Source organism: Dromaius novaehollandiae, chromosome W (genome assembly GCF_036370855.1).
Source record: "Dromaius novaehollandiae isolate bDroNov1 chromosome W, bDroNov1.hap1, whole genome shotgun sequence".
In the NCBI taxonomy this organism is placed as follows: Eukaryota; Metazoa; Chordata; class Aves; order Casuariiformes; family Dromaiidae; genus Dromaius; species Dromaius novaehollandiae.
Window position 1 is genome coordinate 38,367,063 of NC_088130.1, and position 22,826 is coordinate 38,389,888.

A 22,826-nucleotide genomic window follows, 5' to 3' on the forward strand; every position below is an offset into this window, starting at 1 on the left:
AAACTTGTTCTAATCAAAGACTGCAGCAGTCACATTATATTTCCAAGAAAAGAAAAAGGGCTACAAAGAGACTGACTTAGGGATTTTTGATGCACTTTTTTTCTTTTTTTCCAGGTGACATTTACAAAGAGGAAATTTGGGTTAATGAAGAAGGCTTATGAGCTGAGTGTGCTATGCGACTGTGAGATTGCTCTGATCATCTTCAACAGCACCAACAAACTGTTCCAGTATGCCAGCACTGACATGGACAAAGTGTTGCTGAAGTACACAGAGTACAATGAGCCACATGAGAGTCGAACAAATTCGGATATTGTTGAGGTAAGACTTTGCGTTCTGTGAGGGTTCAGTTTTGACTTGGCTCCGAGATTGAGGTACTCAAACAAGAAGCCTGATCGTGCTTTCTCCAGGGTCTCAGAACATATCCGAGGTGTGACATAATGGCAGGAGAACAGAATAGGGAGGAAGAGGTACCGCTTTGGGGGTTTGAGGTTGCGTGAGACATGCAGAAGAGCAGTAGAGCTTGGAGGGAATTCATGTGTTTTGTGAGCTGTAAATTTTATCCTGCTGAGTCTCACATGCTCAGCAGAAACTCCTGCGATGGGATCAGTGGATCCCTGTCGTCCAGCTTTCTGTGCTGCTTTCTCCCTTAGGCCTCTCCGTGCCTTGGCCACTACCTCCTGGCCGAACCTCCCCCTTGTCTCCTCCAGCTCCCGCCAGGTGATGCGTCCCCCGGAGTACATGGCACGCGTTGTCTCCCCGCTCCAAAAGTTAGGATGTTCTCAGACCGGGAGGAACCGAGAAATGTAGTGTAAAAGACGTGGAAGAAAAAGATTGAGAATCACTACTCTAAGACATTTGATTGAATTTTTTTTAAAGCTTTCTGTTTATTTACAGAGATGGGCAGTTTCACAGAATGCAAGAAAAAATTACTTACAAGCTACACAATCTAACAAATGCTTTAACTCTCTCTCATACAAAATGCTCTTACTAGAAGTATAATAATAGTATCAAAACAATATTATGTATCAAAATGTTAGAAATACCTTATAATTATAAAAAAATTAATATACACTATTAAATAGGGCAAGTTGTATTTACAATTACTGAAAAATATTAATTTTTTTTATTATTTTCAGCTTCTAATATTTACAGAAAAGTCAGTTTAATATGCAATCTCATTAAGACTCAAGCTATGCAAAATAAATGAAGCTTTTAAAGATTTTGCTGCAATAGCAAAACACTCAGAGTAAAACTTAAAAAAAAGCTTACATGACATGCAAGTGAGTCCCATTTTCAAAGCATCTAAGTGATTAGGCATGTAATGATAACATTTAAAAAAGCACTGGAAGAATGAGGTCCTGTCTGAAAGATCAATGAAATCAGTGAAAATTCAGTCATAAATGCTACTGAATGCTTTGGCCTATACACTTAAATTACTTAAGATCTTTTAAAAAGTGTTGGCTTCAGATTTTTAAATAATCTGGATATTGCTGAAAATGAGACTGGTGTTTTCAGAATCTTCACCTGGGCTAATCATGTATTTGAGTCTAGCAGTGGAAGAAATTAAGTGTCTTAAGTTACATGTAAAATATTTCTGATGGAGAAAATATACTGTTTGATAGACATTGTTATGCTTGTTACCAGGTATCACAGTCACAACACAATAGATCAGCAAAGATTGTAACCCAGGGATATGTGTCTATCCTCATGTCAACGTATAGGATGATACTGTTTTGCTTCCTTCATGATCTCCCAGCAGACATCCTCCACCATGAGGAGAGGGTGAGGGTCTGACAGCAGTACAAAAATTTCTGTGAGTTAGGACTAACAGGAAGATATACAATTTCTTCCTCCTCTCCATCATTTCTTTTTCTCTCTCACTTCAAATCCTTTTTACAGACAGAAAGCCTTTACTGTCACCCTAGGGATTTAACCCTGTTACCTCTGGTCAACTCATGTCCTGTTCTGCAGAACACAAATTCTATCCCCTAAACAATCCCCTGCCCTCCTTTGGTGGCACAAAGCCAGAATATTCTTAGCAGGAAAAGCTTCCTGTGATATCTTTACTCTTTCCTGCAAGCCTTCTTGTGGGAATAGGTAATTAGGCCACTGGTTAGGGATTTATAACATGCTTCACAATGAATGAAGACTTATGATCATGAGGACTCTGTTTTTTCAAGAAACTTGAGTGAAAACATAAAATTTTAAATGTCTATTTTGTTGTAACTTTGAGATTTTCAGAAAGAGCACTCTCTGCACCTGCAAAATCCTTTTCCTGCAGGAATAGCGGCCTAGTTAGATCAGACTGACAGGCAATTTTGCATGCAAATGTGTAATTTTGTGGGTGCGCTCAAAGTTCAGTAAGCCTCCCTTTTCTTTTCACTCCTCCATAGGCAGCCAAATACAAGTAGGTAGCTGAAATGAATATTATTTAAAGGGAGTAATCTAACAAACAGCAGAAAAGGCCACACAAAGTGCAATTTTTAATGTTTTTTCCATATGTATTGTCATCTCTGAATTAAGTCATTTGATTGTTTTGGTGCCATGGTTTTCAGTATTCTGCCTGTAAGGCAAAATACTTCAGCCACGCTAAAGCCAGTACGATTTCAAGATCAAAAAAGTACTTGTGCAGGGTGTAGGTTTGGAATAAGAGTCCCAATAAGAGCAAAAAAAGTGTGTAATTATCATGCCTTTACTTGATAATTAACACAATAATGACTAGTATGATAGGGGAAGAAAGCCCACAAAAGTATGTGATCTGCAGGATGGCTTGGCTCTTAGTGTAGTTTGGATGTATTTTTAGGTACAGGATATAAATCTCCCACACATTTAAATATTTAAGTTGATCAGTTAAACTGACTAGATTACACACATTTTCCTTGTAAGGAGTCCATTTTTTTTCACTTTCAGACAGCTAGATTTCATACTTACAAGTTTTTAATCTTGTTCTTCCAGAGCAATCAACAGCAGCTGAAGATCAGACAGTATTATTAAATCTGGTCATTTTCAATTAAATGACTGTTCAGTAACCACATTTCAGCAGAAGAAAAGGACACAGCTGTGCTCACAGATTTCTGTACAGAATCATAGAAAGAAAACTTTTTTAGGTATCCTTATGAAATTTTGAAATACAACTGTCACCCATATAAAGGTCTTAGCCTTCAATTTAGAATCCAATTTCTGTTCACGTTCTGCATTATACTAACAATTTAGTTACTTTTTTGATTGTTGTAGAACTGAGTTATCAGTCATTAGAATATGGTTTAACTTCTTTGAACAATCTCTATTCAAAGAAAATCAAAAGTTTAGATCCCTAATATGTATTTAATTCCTTCTGAATTAAGCCACTGATACTCAAACGTAAACATTACATGAATTTTCATGTAGTTCTGGTTAAACGTGTTAATTTTATTAATCAGACATTTTTGATTTATTTACTGGGATTAATTATGTTTAGCATTTCTGAAGAAATGAATCTTCAGGCCACAACTTATTATTTGAAAGAGCAGAAGATACAGTGCTATACATCTAATAAGCATTACACTGTTTTTCAAGGGAAAAATGTCTTGACATGAATTTTAACACCTGTATGACAGCAAATTGAGCAAAGCTATCTTGATCCTGATTACTGTAGTGATGTAAATGGAGTAACAAATATTAAGAGAAATTTAAAACTCCTTGAGTTCAGTTAGTGTTATTCTAAACAAATATCGCATGACTTTCTTTACATATGCAGTAATTTTATTCACATGTAGTATCTATCATTGAAATTGTCTTTTCCAGTTGTCTCATTCACAACGGACTCGCTCAATGTGTAATTTGGCATATCTGAATTCTTCAGATCATAAAAATTATCTACCAGCTGAACATATTTCAGATATTACCCAATAAATACACTTACAGATGTCCACTGGTAACTAAAAAGCAATGAACACTCTTGAAGGAGAAAAAATTGTATTCAGCACTCAAGTTTGTTCATTCTCAGCAAAAGTGACAATTATTTTAAGTCTCACTGAAATCTTTGTAGGGGTTGTATCATGTGTATTAGTTCTGCAAATAAAGGTTTATTCTGAGACTTCGGTTTAGAGTTAACTGTGTTCCTAAAACTGAAGCCTTTACGTCCTTACCCACCAAACCACTAACCCCACAGTTTTTCCATCAACTTCACTTCAGTAAAAAAGCACATGCTGGTTGTCAGGGTATAGTAACTTATTTTAAGGAACAGCAGAATCTATGTAAGGTGTACTTGCTGTACCTGTGGACATTGAGGGAAAAAAAATCATGTTTATGCTAATTTCCCAATTCCATATGTAAATATGGAAAACAATATATTCTGAGCAGCTGTTATTTAAAATTCTGCCACTAGAAGATTTCTAATTCTTTACTTTAAAATGGGAATAGATTTTCTCTCATTAGAAACTCCTGTAGCATTTAGTACATGGCTTTTGGTACAGAAATAGTGTTTTTACACCTGTAGTTCTCTTCTGTCTTTAGAAGCTTGTCAGTACCTCCATTTACTATCTACTTTCATAGAAAAAGGTTATCTTACAGGTCTCCCATTTAACACTGTCAGCACAGTTGCATAGGGCGAGGAAGAATTTTCTTATGACAATGAGGAAAAGAGGAACAAGAGTAAATGCCAGAGTTTTATGACTGACTTAAAGAAGTGCATTATGGTTTTTGTAGTTATTTAAAATAATGAGGCCAGATTCTCCCCTTGTTTCTGTAAAACAGAAGTGGATCTAACATGACTTATTTCAGTGAAATTTCACAGTTACACCGCTGTAAGTGAGAAAAGAATCAGACCTTGTGAATTTGAACTGTTCTTAAAACAGGCATCACTTCACTACTTTGTGTAGCAAAGATTTTAATAAAGATCTTTTTTAATGAAGGTTTAATAATAAGATTTTAATAAAGATTTTATCAAGGCATCGCTAGGGAACTAACTTTAACATTACAAATTTCAAAACAAGATGATATCTAAGATGGTTTATTCTGATTATATGGGAAAATTAAAATGCACAGAAAACATTGAAATTTTAATTAATTTGATAAAAAAGTGTAATGGATCTTAAAATATACTGTAATATAGTGATAATGAATAAAAAATGGTTCTACTTATATTTACTTGCTTTCCTTGTCTTAATATCCAATGTTACCTTTTCATCCTTAGTGAAAAATAGTTTATAGATGCTCTTTCTCCTCAGAAAGAATTGGACTCTCATTCAGAAATGCCAGTTTTGGGGCTGGATGATACTTCTTAATATGTTTTTCCTGTTTCTTATTTCCAGTGTATCATCACACCTAGGAAAATTGACATTCTGCTACCTAACTGCACAGGGCTTGGCATCATCCAGAACTTGTAGCAATTTATCTCATTTGCCCTTTTTTACTCTTATCCTAAATACAATACTTATTACCTTCTGAGGAACAATGGGAAGAGATTGTCAGTATTTCACCATTGACAAAGATTCATATTTCATGATAGACAGCTGCTTATCATCCGTGGCTGCTCTAAATTATCTGGTCTAATGACTTTGTCCTCATTTATTTAGTGGGGCAGAAGTCCTATTATTCAAATAGTATATAGTCGAAGTATACGAGACCTAATAGATTCAGCTCAGCCAACAGTGCCAAAGCCCTGTAAACCTGCCACTAAGGAGCTCAGAAAGGACATTACCCTTTGATTGGAGGGGACATTTTTTAGACTAGGAATGCAGGGAACTGTTTTGCATCTTGGCTGCAAATGTAATTACACAGAAATCTACTGTGATTCTTCAGCTAAGCCATTAAGTTTTTGCCAATTGAAGGTGAAATTTCCTGCTTGTTTTCTCTCTCACTGTCCCTTCGTCCCTGTCACTTCTTTCATGTCACAGCATCAGCTACTTTCTTGGCTTTAGCAGATCTCATGAGTTTTTACTAAGCCCTGTTTTTGATTTTGTTTCTTAGACACTGAGTCTGACACTCTGGTCCTTGCTCAGGCACATAAATCATTCCCCCACAACTCACTAACCACTTCATCTTTCAGCTCTTTTTAGGCCTCCAATCTATCAATTTGTTTGACCCTGTGGCGCTTATTCTCCCCCTTTCTCCAACTGGCTTCTACTCCTCTGCTGATTCAGTGGCCACTACATTTAACTCAAGTTCTCCTATTAGGTCAGCCCTTTCAAATTCATCCCATCAACCATCTCTTCCGTTTTCTGGCACACACACATCCACCTCCTCAGTTCCTCTCTGCCAAACCACTAATCACTTGTAGAGAGAGAAGAGGAACAATGCAAACTTCCTCCACTTTCCTAACTGAGCTTCATTATACATATAAATCTATGTTTCAACGGTGATCACCCCACAGATCTTCTCCAAACTTTAGTTCACTCCTTAAAACTGCTACTTTGCATGCGTACACACACATCTCTCTATAATCTTTGCAGCTGTCTTTTATCTTACAGGAACTCCTCCATGACCCCAGTGTCTTTGCCTTTTCTGAAAGGTCTCTCTTGCTATCTGCCTTTGACTCTATCTCTTCCTGGCATCTAACTTCAACTACTCCTTTCTTTCTTTTTCTAAATCATTTGTACACCTAGAAAGCATTGAAGCTCCCTCACATAGTCTTTTACATACAGGAAGATGTCAACTGCTACAGTACACTGCTTCCACAAAATCTCACACTTGTTTGGCTTCTTAAGTACACATTGTCCTACCCTGTTTTTTGAACCTGAATATTTGTCAAGCATGGTATGTGCTTTCACCCACCTCTCCACTCACCTTCTCAAAACTAATTGTATTTTGCTGTATTCTAACACGTAATAGACAAACACAGGTCCTATCTTGAAGTATTTACAGCCCTATTTCAGATACAGCACACTAAGAACAGGTACCAAAATAAAATGTTATGATGATACTATAACATGAATCTCCATGTGATACACATCAGGACCATTTTCAGTCCTGATCAGTCCATTTTCAGTCCTTATCCATCAAGTAATATTTAACCTACTCTTACTGAGGATCATCTTTCGACCAGTTCTGAGGGTCTTTTCGTCTTCACATTTTCAGTCTCATCCTTCTTAATCTCTTGCCACTTGCACTGCAGAACATACTTCTTTTTTTCCATCTTTCTGTCCCAAAGAGTGTCAAAATATTGTTCTCTCCTAGTCTTTCCAGCTGTTTCTTTAGTCTGCCTCATAGGGACCATTGGTTTCCATTACAGTTGATGACCCCCATCCAGTTTCCCCTCTCCTTTTGGAAAAACTCACTTTGAATGATCTCCCGCCCTTAATGATATTGAGGATTTCACCAGGAATTACCATGAGCTGCTCCAGGAGACTTTAACTATCCTAGGGTTGTTGTGATGGTGTTGCTAGTTGGACACTGGGGAAGACAGTAGTTCTAATTTGCAAACATAAGTCACAATTTTAAATAATTACAAATTACAGGGTTTTTTTGGAAAGATAATAAGCATTTAGCATTATCTTTTAAATTTGCTTTCCAAAGGACTATACATCTGTAGCTCTAGTAACTGCTGATGAATTTACCTATTGCAGAGTGTTTCCCCTTCCCTGGTGGACTCCTGTAGTTGATGAGGGAGAATAAACTGAATATAGCTGGAAAGATGAGTGCCAACTGCAGAGCATTTTCCACCAAGAGAAAGAACTGAGTTTGTGGAAATGTGAAATTCTTCCTGCATATTTCACATCTTCTGTGTTTTACAGCACACAGAGCCATCTTTGCATGCTTTAAGATTGAGATGGCAGGGAACAAAGTAATACCAAGTCATGTAGAATGGTGAGATTTGAAATTTGCTGGTTTTGTTGTTGTTGTTGTTATTGACTGCTAAGCATTTTGTTCAAAAAAGGTATATGGTGAAAATATGCAACAAATGATAAACAACAATGAACATCCCCACTGCTCTGTAGAAGAACTAGCTTGAATTGAAAATCTGATGGGCTTTTAGTTTGACCAGCAACAGAATGTTAATAGGCATGAAATACTACTAAATCTATAGGATAATGCAGGGACTTGAGAATTAAAACCTAGCATAGCTTTAGTGCATCAGAAGGCTGGAGATGATAAGGATAGCATGGCAGGTGACAAGGGCTGCATGCATGTGACATGCTACATGGGCAGTACGTTGTGCCTGAGAGGACTGCCACACTCCTGTTTGGCTGATGGCCTTGCGGCATGTTATCCCATCAATTCTTACAGGTGTGCTGGGGGTCCTGTAGCACTTGTAGGATTAGACACTTGGCGGGGAAGTTCTGAATGAGATGAAGGGGAAAAAATCCCTTCTGTCAATTATTTCTAAAGGTCACAGAGCTAATGACTAGCTGGGAGGTTAATTAGATTCTGAAAGCCTCTTCATATCAATTAAGACTCTTATCTGTATATTTGTAGTAAATAAGCCCCTATAACGATCTAAATGTACTCCTTTTAGAAAAAGTAAGGCAACTGTTGTAGTTTGTTTAATGTATTTTCTTCTCTTGTCATCATAACATAATACTGCATATAAACAAGCTGTGAAATACATATCAAGCCAGCTCTTCAGCTGTCGAAATCAGCAGAATTATTTCAGCTACCATGGGCTGAAGATCTGGGACATTATAGAAAGTAAGCCTGTATGTAAGAAAGGTTATTCAGGGTGATCTAAAGACAGTACAGTCTGTTGGATAGTGCCCTGGACGAGGACTCATGAGACTTGGATTTTATTAATAGCTTTGCCAAATACTGTTGTGTGACCTTGGACAAGTCACATCTCCTCCTGATGCTTCAGTTTCCCTGTCTGTAAAATGGGGGTAGCAATATTGATTTCCTTTGTAAATTGGTTGAAGACCAGCTGGTTAAAAAAACGGCTACTGTTATCAGTTACCACAGGACAGGAGATGACTGGCCAGGGTCAACTAGCCAAATAATTTTGTTTTAATGATGATTTGGGCTTTTTAAATGTTTGCTTCTTCTTTCACTTTTAGTAAATATGAGCCAAATCATTATTGCTAACCTCATGTATGACAAAATCATGGGACTGGCTTCAAGATCTTGAGCATTTTTGTAATATTCCTTTGGTCTTTCTTTGTTTGCCTTCTGGGTTTTCAGCCTTTGGAAGACGTGTTTGTAACCTAATGTCCTCATGTGAGCTTTTTCTATATTTTTCCTAACCATGGTTAGTAGAAAAAGATCTTCTTGGGAGGGGGATGAAATCCAATTTTCAGAAACATTTTTAAAATTTCCCCATTTTATCAATTTTAATTTCATTTTTGCAAGCAAATTAGTTAGAAATACATCTTTTTAAACAAAAGCTAATAGTCTTATGTAATCTTATTATCCAGAAATTTGGGCTTTAAGTAAATAACAGCTATTACAAGACCTCAAGAAAAATGTCAAATCTGGAAAACTGTGCAAGGTAATTCTGTTCTGTCCAAAGTAGTCCCTCAGTGGGACTACCGTCCGAATCAATGGGACTGACCAAATTAGTCCCTCTACTACATCCAGTAGAGAACAATTTATTCCCTTCCTCCCACTTATCCACGAGATTTTGACTCGATATCTTTCGATCTCCAGGCAATTGTTTAAGCTCTCCTTGATAACTCCACAGCATCCTGTTGCTGTGTACCTAACTGATAGCCTTTTGATGCTTTACCAGCTATAAGAAGAAAAGTAGAGGGTCAGGTTTTGACACTATATTTTTATTCTGAATATATTTCAAATTGATCCAGTATGTGAAAAATAACAGCTACAGGAAAGTTGTATAATGAGATGCTTTCTTTTGTTTTCTCTAAATAAATGGCCATTTTTTACTATGATTCATTCTCAGTAAGGATTTGGCTGTCATGAAACATATTTTGTAATCCTAAGGTATCTCAAATGAAAATGAAGTAGCTCACTTGATAGATCATTTTTCCATGATCTAGAAAAAGAGAATAGGGACAGAGAAAAGTACAATGGATGCAAGTTCAGTTGGTCTGAAGCACTTAGTAGAACAAAAGCTGCTTTTGGGTATATTTTGAGGAAACTCTAGACTTCCTGATTTAGACTGATTGAGGATCAGTCCTTACTATTTGTCAGGGCCCCACTTTTTTTTTTCTTTTATTCTTCTGTTCTTACTAATCAGTTAAAAATATTTCAATATCTTAGGAAATTTTTTGGCCCTATTGCTGTAAAAATGCAATGAGAACAAAGTTAAAAAACATGAATATAATATAAAAGTGTTGCAAACTCTCTTCATGATTCTTTTCTTTGTCAAACTTTGTCCTTTTCCTTGTCCTCTTAAATCTGTATTTCTTAGAGCTAGCTCTATTTCACAGATGACTGTTTCTTTCTCCAAAACATGATATATCTGGCTGAGAAGCTGGAAAAATCTTACATGTCTGTGTAACATTCTTATAACTTAATAGCTCCAAAGTTTTATCCCAATCTAGTCATTGGAGAATGTTCTTTGTTTTTGTAGTCACTGTTTCACATAGTAACAGCTTGTTGTATTTTGGTCTATTTGCCAGAGGGTAGGTTTATTTTTAAATCCCTGAACTCTGAATTTTCTTTATTTTTCCAAGATTGGAAGCAGCTGAAACGCCTGGAGATACAGGTTGAAGGGCTTGCTTCATAATATGAGATGGGAAGCCTCACCCCCTCCCCCTTTTGTGTTTTTCTTTTTTTAAATTTTTCCTAACAAATGTCTTTTAACTGATATTTGTCTAAAAATAGAAAACTGCCTAACTAAAAATAGCTTGGCTCTCGGTCTTGCCAAGGAAAATGGAGAGGAATAGGCGTGGAATAGAAGGCTGAGTAATCCAGCTCTATTCATTCACAGATCCCTTTGAGAATGCAGGCGATGATAAAGTGCCCTCAAAAAACCACAAGCCTGACTTGCTCTCTTCAGACTCCTAGGTGCCAATAAACATTTTAGCCCAAGGATATATTTTTTTTTCTCATAGATCGTAAACACTTTCTGAAAGACAAGGCTTTGTTTCACAGAAGCTGACTTACTGTCAAAAATAGCTGACTTTCCTGAGGTCCTTTTTTTTAACTTTCCACATGTTTTTAAATTTATTTTGAGATGAGCAATGACTGCAGTGTCCTGTTAAGAAATACCATGAAATGTTACATATCTGGTGTGAATGAATGAAAAAATAGATGCTTTTCATTGATTACACACTTATGACTGCACCCTCAAAACTTCACGTGTCACTAAGAAAAAATTATTACTCTAATTCTGAGTAGTAAAAGTGAATGAGTAGACCGTTGATTTATTTCACTGAGAAATCAAACTATTTAGCTGCAGAGCACTTCTTGAAATGCATATATGAGTTAGGTTTCTTATTTGTAATTCTTCATTTACCCAAAACTCACATTTGGGCAAGGGGTTGGGGGAATGGGAAGGGGAAGGATCTAATTAACTTTAAAAAGCTGAACTGCTGAACTGTTGAGACCTCTGCAAAGCACAGTCTTTTTATTTGGAAAGCTGTCATGTCAATCTTGTGTGCTACTATGGTTTTTATATCACATCATCATTGTGGTATTGTAGTGTGAGCTATCCGTAATCCTGGAAGGGAGAAAAGACACCAGGAAGGGTTGAGCTTGTTATTTAAAACAGGAATGTTTGTTGTTGTTCTGTGTGGAGTTTTTTGTTTTTTAAAAATCTGAATAACCTGGTCAAACACAGCAACAGGGTGTGGAAATGTCAGCACAGTTCACAGGGTTATTTGGGCCTGAGTATTGTTTTGTTCAGTTCCTGTAATGCTGCTTGTGATAAGGCTCTGGAGACAAAGGACGATAATTGATGGAAGGGGACTTAAATCACTCCAAAAAGAATCAAGGTCCTTGTATTTGGGTACATCGACTCTTCTGGTCTCCTTCCTCCTTGTAAAGCATTTTGTCTTCTTGCATGTTGGCCCCCTACCGCTCTTTGTAATGGAGGCAGACCACAAGTGATTCCTTTATGCAGTACACAGGGTGTAATTGTGTCTGTGTGGTGTATTAGTAATTACCAGGCTGAATTCCCATATTGTATCTTCACTGCAAGCATGGAAAAATAGGACACACTACCCTGCCTTACCATTTTCAACCTAGATAGTGAGCTACTTATAGCTATGTTCCAGAGACAAAGGCTTTTGTGAGCAAACCCATTTTTCATTTTCATCATTAAGACATCCCTGTTTTGTAAGGTAAATACAAAATGTGATTATTCACCTGAATTCTTGCACAGGAGTATTAATCAGAAGTGTAGAAATACCGTATCTTCTGCTACCTCACAGCTATCTTTAATGCAGGCTACTGAACTTGCCCTCCTTTCCCTGATGACCTTTTTAATACTGGGATCCCATAACCTGTCAACTGCTCTCAGTCAAACCAGTGTTGAAGATCGTACTGCACTGAGTTTCTTGTAAAATCAGCAAGTGATGCACAGTTCATACACTTACACATGGGTAAAGTTTTTTTAGTGTATAAGTGTTTCCAGATGTGGGCCCTTAGCACTGCTCATAGTTTTATTAGGTAAAGGAGTCCTGCGCTATTAAAATGCTAAAAAGCTCTGATATATAAAGTCAACCCTTCATGTTTAATTAGAGCCCTGATTTCAAGCCCAGAGTGGGCAATGAGAGCCTTCTGACCGACTTCAAAATCCTCTGGTTAGGATTCCTAGCACAGGCATCCATTTCTACAGGGTCTGCCATCTTTATGTAGTAAGCAATACTATGAGAGATAGCATTCCTACAAACCGGCATAGAAGTCCTGTTGCAGACAGTGAGACAAGAAGAAAGTTGAATGCTCTCACAAATATTGGCAGAATCATAGCTTTAGCTCTGAAGCAGTCTCAATGTCAGTAAGGGTGGCAGAACTGGGATCTAAATAGGCCATACCATGACTAGCATTTATGTATCTACACAGAGAAGTAAAAGTGTCCCCGTCCCTTTCATGCCACAAAGAGTTGGCAGTAACCGTAACCCCCCTTCCTGAGGAACAAGGACGCTGTGCAGACAGTGCTTCATCGAGAAACACCAGAGAGGATGACAGAACAAAAAGTCAGGCCAATCCTGGCTTTTTGCCTACTTTAGGGAGCCGGCATTTTGAATGCTCAGACCAGAGTACCTTGCACTTCCATATTGCATGAAGGAATATACCTCCAACCTTTCCTTCCCTGGACTGCACACAGACAATGCTGTCTGTTCTCGAGATGCCTTCCCACAATTTCTATAGTTCTGGCAAAAGTCCTGTTAAACTTCAAAATATGCTGACTTTTTTTTCTTGTTACAGTAAGCAGATATAAATTAATTATTTATTTGTGTACTATAAAATTTGCATCCATCCTTTATGTATTATGTAGCTGATATTGATTCAACTCCATTTGTCCTGAATTCAGAGAGACCTCTGTGTGTTCATTTATATAAAAGACAAATGAAATTAATGTAAGTTACCAAATTTGCAGGGCTATAAAACCTCAAACACATACGCTTTATTGGTCTACATTTTTAATAATCAAAGTGTAGTGGTCAGTTGTGAATTAAAGTCCATAGACCAGAGCTGATGAACATCTGTGGTAGCTAAAGCTTAAATATCTATTGTTTTTTTGAATAAAAAACAGCCTTTAAAGGAGGTTTAAATCAACATTTTCTTTATGTTATGTTTTATAAACCCACAACTTGAGGTTGTTTTGCCTTTCTTACTTAACTTTGCTACAGGTGTTTTTATATACGGTTAGCAGTTAACGAAGGAGTAAATATACTATTAAAAGAAGTTGCATCATCTTTATTTGAAGTGGTTCATTAATGCTTTTGCATGATAGAGACGTGTTAAAGGGAAAAATCTTTGATATATTGGATAGGCTTGCATTAAAAAAATCTCAAACCCATTTATTTATATCATCCTGTGTGATCTATAGACAACTATAATTCCATTTTATAGTGCACTGTTATAAAAAATGTGCATGCACTTTACTTTGGGTTGTTAAAGTATATGTTTATTTCTTTGATCAAATGTTACAGCACGCAGGCTGCTCAAAGAAAGCAAATTATAGAAGAGTCAATAAGAGTATTTTAAACAACACACAGCTGCTATAGATTGGTTCAAAAGAGATCAAAATCTTGACAAAGAAGCAGTTCCTAATGGAGTGTATGGCATTTAAAGTATATTTAGCTTACTACAATAGAATCATGGCTAAAACACGACCAAACATAAAAACACATAATTTATACTTTCACTGTTATAATCCAAGGCTTGGTTATTACATACTTCTAGCATGTTCGAACACATAGCAATAAAATGGAAGCTTTGCACTTTTGTCACCAGGAGTTCTAAGTATGTGCTTTAGCATTTAGGCTGTATTTTTGTAGCCTACATGAAAAGAGGCTTGCCTTCTTAGATATAAATTTTCCCTCATCCCACATATATTGTTTAACTTCTGCATAAAAACTTGTAATTGCACTCAATACTTTCCATCCTATATCTGAAAGTGTTTTACATAAGTGACTAAACATAAGCTTTAAAATGTGGCAACTAAGGTCATTTAACCAAAAGTCTAATCTGGAGGCACGGGCTTGGTGAGAGACCTTGGCTATTTGATCTTAAAGATTCCTAGGTGCCTGCAGTTCTGTGCTTACTCAGGACTAACTCAGTCTGGCTGTAAATGGAGAGCCTTTTCCCTGTTTAAGTCACCGAAGATCTGGGAAATCTATGAACGAGATATCCCTGGCAAGCATTCTCTGAGTATGCTAACTGCAATGCACAAAGTTGGGATAGAGTTTTTCACAGAACAGTCAGAAAATACTGCTGGTGTTTGTGGCCTATCAAAGGTGCAGAGACCTCAGTTTCACTCATTTCTTAAAGATTTCTTTCTGGTTTTAATTATCTAGAGCAATATCTCATTTATCTTTTTATTTAGAGTCTATTTACTGGACCCTGTCCTGTAGTACCAAACTCTTTCTGTCCCCTGCACAGGAAGACTCAGATCCTAACACAGTGTGAATTCCACTCTGGAGATCAGATGCCTAAATATTAAGTATGGCTAAATCTAGCTTTCTAGGTGCCTAAATCCTTTACTGGACCTATTCCATAGTTCTTTCCTGTCACAAGATCCTTCCTTGCAAGAAGGGAACTGCAGCAGGGCATGCACTGTACTTTACGGTTTCAGTGTAAGCTCTCAGGTATGCAGCAGAGCAACACAGCTAAGAGGGAACACTCCTTGTTGACCATTTTCCTATCCTGTCTTTTTTTAAAAAAAATGCTTCCATTCTAGATGTGGCTTAAAAGAGTAAACAGGTATGCTCTCATTTCTTTGTCCCTATATGTCTTCATTTATAGCTTTCAAATGTTGGCAGGTGTAGGGGATTCTGCCTAGTTGGCTTCCTTAGCCCAACCCTTGAACTGTTAGGACCCCTGCAGATAACACAATTTGACAATTCTGACTTGACCTGCATCAATAGTAAGGAGTTTGTTTTCTAGAAGTAAACTCACCTGATGGTAATGCCATAAATCCCATGAGGCCACACTGAAGCCAGTGACCCACAGACTTCTTACGTGGCAGCCTGAACAGAACTAAGATGCTTCTGGGCTTGAGGTGAAACACTAGATCTCTGAGGGTTATGGAAATGTCTCTTGTCTCTCCTACAGGCTAAACTTTTTATTCCTCTCCCTTTGAGGAGTCTGAGAAATCCTCCTACTCCTTCTGTACAGTCTTCTTATGAGAGAAATGTTCTTAATTCCACCTCTTCCATTACTGAGAGTGATGGAGCAAAAAAGCTGACTAAATGTTCTGCAGAGTGCTTCCTACTGATCTCCATGACCAATTCAGCAGCAGGCATAAAAGAAGCACTCATCCATTCCTGCTACTGCTATTTAATTCAGGGGTCTTGTGACCCAGTATACCCCAGGCAGAAACAGGAATCCTGCCAGCCTTTGGAAGTTGGGTAAGTAAGCTGTGCTGTAGTTTGCTGGGAAGCTTCTCATTGTTGAGAAACTCCAGGCAAACCTCAGGACTGTGAACCTGTCTGCACAGACTAGACCCAACAGACCTGTGCTGTTTTGACCTAGTGAATTTCTTAAATGCCTGTTGGCCTCTTCACAGAAAAGGTTTTGTAGTGGTACTGACTTTCATTGAAACTTTGGTTATTTGCGGCATTTTTGGTCCCTTTTGCTACTGTAAGTGTTGGGTTAAAGCATGGATCTATTGAAATCAGTTACGATTTTTTTATTTGTTTGCCAGGTCTTTGACTTTAAATTTCTTATAGTTAGAAGCAAGCCCATGTGTTTTCAGATAAGCTCAACTATTATCTTGTCACAGTCTCTGATTTCTTTGGCACAGTCAGCTTCTGATTGATTTTAAAATTGAATTTTCATATTCAAATATAAAATAAATAATAATTTCCTGTAGTATCCCTGTATCATTCCATTTGATACTACTTACCTGTCCTCTAGGTTTTATTGTATTGGAAATATTCTGCAGTAGTTAGGAAAAAAAGGCTTCAAGTACCATAGCAGCAGGAATGGTTTAGAAAATAGCCAAGATAATGGAATAAGTAAATTAGCTTGGTTTTCTTGCCACAATAGTGTTGATAGAAAATCATTATTGTTCCATCTCTCAGCATAGCTGTTTCAGGCTGATGAAGACACGGGTGTGCATCACTGGTTCAGTCTGTAGTTTACTCTGATTTAAGGCATACCTAGATTTTTGGGACAAGTTGTTGTGAAGTTCAGTGGCAACTCTATGTCCAGAAAAGCAGTGCAGAAGGCTGAGACAACTGGGAGTAGTGCTGGTGGACCTGGACACTTCAGCTCTTTATTAAGGAAGGATTCATTATGGTGCTTTCTTGTAAACAAGTTGAACTTTTTTCTTTCTTTCTTTTTTTTCTTTCTTTTTTTTTTTTTTTTTTTTTTTTAAAGAAAGGTCAGAATGTTATGGGCTTCTGAATATTTTTCTCAGATAGCCTGAAGCTGACAAAGATTTACCTTTTTTTCTGGGGAAAACAGTCCCCAAAACATTACCCATGTCCATGACCTAAAATACTGTGATCTGACCTCCTTTGTGATTTGTCATTTCTTCAAAACAAACGCAATCCTTAGCTGCGCTGGATTTGAGATTCCCAATTAGAAAAGCTCCCTTCCTTACATGTAACATGCCTCTGAGACTGACTTAGGCTTTCTGAGGAAACAGCTGCAATAGTTTAAGATGTTAGTACCCCCCAGCTATTTGCTGCCTTTGCTCTGTCAGAGGTTACCACCTTCACAGGAGCTGGAGGAAGGGACCGTGCACCCACCTCTCAGCCACTCCAGCTCTGTCACTCTGCTGGGTGGTGAGTAATCTTGGGTGGCAGGGCAGAGCAGACAGTGCTGGATGGGAGCGTAAACTGCAGCAGCGAGGCTACCGAAGCTTGTCTCACAGCCCTCAGCTAGGTCTTCTACCAAGTGTGTTAGTACAGGTCACACAACTGTTCACAGTATCTTCAGGGCACTTCACTCCCACCTCTACCACATGATGGAAGAAATGAAAGGGGCTGAAATCTTGCTCTGTTTGCCCAGGTCTTTTGCAAAATTAGGGAACTCAAGTAGAAACATCCTTTATGAGCCCACAGAATTACGTGTGGGGCTATATTATGACTAAACGCTTGAAGATTTCAGACAGTAAGGCTCTGGCAGGCCAATATACCAAATCTTCTTTACAAAACTATAACTTTGTCCACAGAAAAGATACCTGGTTTTACAATGACCCCCCCCAACATTTAAAAAAAAAAACGTTTTAGCTGGTTGTAGAATTTTCAGAAAAAGATGTTCAGTTTTTTCAATGGAGATAACTTTTTTTTTCTTTTCTATTTTACCCCCTCACATTTTTTTTTCCTAGTATCTCAGTAAAGTCTGCCCTCAGATCCTCAGCTATGGTCAAATTTATCCGAATAGATCTTGAATCTGCCTCTGCTACTTCTGCTTTCCTAAGCAGTGATAATAACTAGAAGCTGCTCTGTTTCTCAAGTTTTCTTCCTTCGCAGAGTACCAAAACTGAGCACTGTGTTGTTAATTTAACTTATCCTCTGCTCAACAAATCTACAATTGGAGCATAAGAATTAGATTTTGCAGGTTTATTCGGGGTCCGTCTCTAGTAAATTTAGAGTCCTTAATGGTTACATCACAGGTTTTTTGCAAACATTGATTGGTTTTCTTTACACATTCCTTATAGCACCCCAATTGCACTGATAGATACTATTCTTCAACTTCTGATAGTCATACCACTGGGGAAAAGTGAATTAACACAGTCCCTGCTGGAGGTTAGTAACAGAAACAGAAGTTAAACTGCAGCCTCTTGCAGTCTGGGCTAGCAGCTTAGCCCTTGGATAATCCTGTGTAAAGGCACTTATCTTTTATATCCATGATGGCTGGCCTCTTTGAGTCTGAGAAGGAGTAATGAAAATTTAGAATTCCCTTGCCTGTGAAAGAGAGGATTTTTCAAAATCTGACCATGTTTTTGTTAATTCTGTCACTTCCAATTCCTTCCTTTTGGGAGAAGGCTAGGCTTCTCTTGAGGGAAGAGCACAGTGATAGGAGCAGCATGCCTTTTGAAGAAGTCATGCTCCAGGAAAAAGAACAGGTGCTCGAACGACTGGTCTTCTAGAGTAATCGTGCAGTTAGGAAGTTTGATCCAGCTCCTCTGACTCTCTCGCTGCAGTTTGATCCAGCTCCTCTGACTCTCTCGCTCCCTCTTTGGTTAATATTTAGATGAGGGATCTACAAGTTTCAGCTTGCAAAGCGTCCATCTGAATCTTGCCACTCCTGTGGGATTCTCCTGTGGGAGAACAGGACCTGGTTCCTGGTTTTTAAAAGAGACTTCTGTAAGCAGATGAATGTGTATCATAGTCTAGAGATTTTAGCAGCTGCTTAAAGATGGATACACTTTGAACAAATGTTTCTGGTAAATAACAGAACTTACATAAATTGTTGAACTAACAGAAACAGAACAAAACCATCTTAAGTATGAAAGTCTACATTATTTGAGTCATCTGTTTTCATAGTTAAAATCATGGGCCAATTTTTCCTTTCAAATATTGCATGCTCACTCTAAACTTAGTGGAGACACTTCCCTCTGTTTCTCCTTGGTCAAAATTTGACTATATCAGCAGAACAGTGAGTTGATGGTTATTGCTTTGTTGCTATTTAAGGCCTCCATCCTGTAAAGGAACAGGAGGCTACAGTTTCAGGGATCTAACCTCTCATTTATTATAATTCATCATTTTAAAAAATATATATTGATTTGGGCATTTTTACCAGTGGATAAAAGAATTACACTATTATAAAAATAAAAGGGAGTGTTCTTCTGCCTTTAAAAGGAACAGCTATTCAGCAACATTTGCTCATTGTCGTATTGGTAGGTTTTTTGCAATAGCCTGTAATTTGATCAGCTGTAAAATAAATGTTCAAATTCTTCAAAAGAAAAGTCTGTTCGTAACATTGATACATTCAAGATTTTTATGGGAGACCTCCAAAGAAAACCCAGGTGCTGAAGGAAGTGGTGTTCTTGTCTCAGTGGGTGGCATTTGCCTGCTGAGTCAGTACTGCACCAGTTCAGTGCTGCTGGAGGTGCTCTGTTTCAAATGAAATGCAAAAGCAAAATGTTGTGGTCATCAAAGATTCCCTGGAACTATGGTTAAGGATGAGGGTGTTTGCCCCATGGTCTAGGAAAAATTCTATTCCAAGTAACTTGCATCCTATCTTACAATTCAATTTGTCTAAATATATATCACTTCTGCTCCTAAAAACTGCATTGGCTCATGTGGCTGACAGAAGTTGACTATATATTCACCATAGGACGGTTGCATTTTAATGATGTATGAAGCAGTCCTTAAACATAGGATTTCAGAATCTCTTCTGGGATCTTTTAGAACATAGGTAACATTCAAAATATATGCCAAATATAATTCCTATCAGCTGGCATTCTTTCTGTAATAACTTTCTGTGGCAAAAAAGATCTGTAAAATACATGTTACCCTCTATGTCACATTTCTCAAGTATTTTGAATATGGCATTTAGTATTTAAGGTTCCCATTTATATCATGGAAAAACACCAGCTGCCTTTGAAATAGTTAATTGTCTCTGCAGTCATTTATATTACACCCTACATATTTCAAATGCTGTATGTTTGAAGAGATAGTAACACTGATGTAACAGACTTGGTAACACCACTGTACATCTAGAATAACTCAACTGGTGTCTTTACAGCTGTTCCAGATCCAGCTACAGATTTACACTACTGTAAGTGAGATCTGACTTCAGCCTTGTATTTGTGTATATGTCTGACTAAATTAGACACAAATGAAAATGTTGAAGGCAGCGCTCCATCTAGAAGGACTGGGGTCAGCAGAGAGGGATTATAGTTAGACGAACATAAAAAGAGGGAGGGAAATAACAAACAACCTGTTGGTGATCGCAGTGTTTATTTTTAAATGGCCTCATATTCCCTAAAGAAGCTGAGATGATTCTGCTAAACTACTGTAAAGTTTATTTTTTCATCCATATATTTCTTGTGTCCAGCAGCAAAACCTTATACAAGTCAAATATACTATGTCTCACCAGTATCATCTTCTATTTTAAATACGGCTAATCACAATTTTCCTTACAGTGCTTGTGAAAGCTAAGTCAGTCGATACAGTTTACAGAAAATCTGGCCTTTTAAATATTTTCTCTACTTTAAGTTTCTTGAAAAATCAATAAATGAAATATGGGCTGATATTGTGCTCTGGCCAAGGGGCGAGGCAGAGGCACGAGTACGCTGACTTTAAGCCGTCTTTGCATCTCTGGGCGGACTGGGCCTGCCTGCAGGCTGCTGGTGCTCCCGACCGCAAGCGAGCGGAGCAGCCGGAGTACAGAAGTGTCTCCTTCGTGGAGCTGCTCCGCAAATACTGAGCTTTGTGAAACTGGAAAGCCATTTTCTGCAAGTCCCTGTTTGAAGAAAGGGAATTGAAGGCTAAGTATTTGTCACTGTGCTGCAGTGTTTGCTTTTGGTCTGTCGGGAGTCGCCGTGCTGTAGCACGGGGCGTTTATGGGCAGGCCAGGGCATATGAAGAGCCCTGGGAAGAACAGGAAAACGAGCTTCAGGTTTTTTCCCGTATTTATGTCTTCTGTATGTCTGTTGCTTGAAAAGAGGGCCTGAAACAGGCCCTTGGACCCTCAGGTATGTTCCTGGTGGTGCTCAAAGTTTAGGCACTTGATTCACGCAGTCATTTTACTTGCAGCGATAAATACTCCATCTTTAAAACACAAATACCTAGAGAATACCTCTGCTCTAAGTAAATAATCTGCTAATTTTGGGCACGAGGCACTGACATCCAGTCTCTGGAAAGCCATCAAGGATTTTAGCACAACAGAGCAGAAGTTGACTTTTTTCTCCAAAGTGTTTCCAGGTTTCAAAAAAACAGCTGCATGCAAAATTCATTTTAATGGGTGAAAAAGTGCATTTAATGGTTATTTTTTACTAATATTTCAAATAAATTTTTTCTTTTAAATCTTAACGTACCTAAAAATTTGGCTTTACCAGATTGGTAACAATTTGACAAAAAACATAGTCGCAACTAGGTCATTATTGCATTTATGCTACTAGATCTTAACACAAATTAGTGATTTCAGAAATACCGGTATTGTGTGGAAAAAGCACGTAACCGTTTTTCTCTCTGCTGGCAGTGTTAGGCCAGTACCATGCCATACCGTAGTAAATGGAGGCTGGTCACGTCAGAGTTTGGAGGCTTTTGGAGGGGGGGAAATAAAGCAAGAAATCCCCCTGCGCGGGTCTAGATGGGGACAAAAAGCAGGTCCTGAGCAGTGACACGCCGAGGTGCGGTGCACGTCTGCCCACCCGCGGGTGCGCAACGCCCGCGGAGCCCCACCGCGGTGCCACGCAGGCCGTGCCCGCCCGGGGGCGGATCATGGCGGCGCAGGCGGCGGCGCCGGCACGGCCATGTATGGCCATGCTGCGGCCCCGCCGCCGCCATTGGCTGCCGCCGGTCGCCGCCGCCGGGGGAGCGCGACAGGTGCCGCAGCGCTGACAGGTGCGGGCGGGGGGCGGCGAGTGCGAGCACGCCCCGCCCCGCCCCTCCCCGCGGTGCCGCGGCCGCAGCCCGGTGGCGGTGGCGGCGGCGGCCCGGGCGCTGAGAGTCGGCGTGGCGGTGCCGCGGCGGCTGCTTGGCATTGCTGCGAGGGTTGGGGGCGGGGGAGGTTAAAACCTTTTGCTGTGCGACGAGGGAGGAAAATGGGCTCGGAGGACAAGGAGATACCCTTACTTAAAATCTCGGGGATTATTCCGATTTAAATTAATTAAAAATATTTACACATGCAGTTATTAAGAACAGAAGTATTTTGCATGTCCTGTTACATAATTACGAATTTAGCATAGTTAGTACATCCGTGCTTTAACAGAAATGGCACAAAGCCCTGTGCCAGAGCGTTGGTGCGGTTGGGTTTTGTTTGCTTGTGAGATAATCCAGAGAGATGGAGGGTTTAGACGAGTTGCGATGCGATCTCTGAATCTCACGGATCATTCTATTTATGCCGTTTCACACAGCCAAAGTTGCCCTGCTTAATTTAGATCGATACTCGATTTAAAAAAAGCCCTGGCAAGTGGGAAGACGGAGCCACCGGGGAAGGGGGCGTCGGGCCCCTCGGGGGGGTGCGAGGCGCTCTCCCACCGCCCTTCTGCTGCCCCTCTTCCTAGAGCTCCCAAGTTACTTAGCGCAGCTTTAGGAGGAAAAGAAACAAAAGAAAAACCTCACTGTCCCAGCACTCTTTCAAAACACCGTGGATTAATCTGGGTTTACATATGTATTGCAAAATATTATAGAGTATATGTCTTGGCACGTGACGAGAGCCTG

The 22,826-nt window shown here is 38.9% G+C and overlaps 1 protein-coding gene across 11 annotated transcripts in view; it reads left to right on the top strand.

Moving 5' to 3' along the window:
* Nucleotides 1-22,826, top strand: part of LOC135323497 (myocyte-specific enhancer factor 2C) — a 126,931-nt gene that overhangs the window by 59,917 nt on the left and 44,188 nt on the right. For all 11 annotated transcript variants that reach the window (XM_064500791.1, XM_064500793.1, XM_064500790.1 and 8 more), the window contains exon 3: nt 115-318. In XM_064500791.1, coding sequence (XP_064356861.1) covers nt 115-318 — 204 coding nt within the window. The remainder of the gene's footprint in view (nt 1-114; nt 319-22,826) is intronic.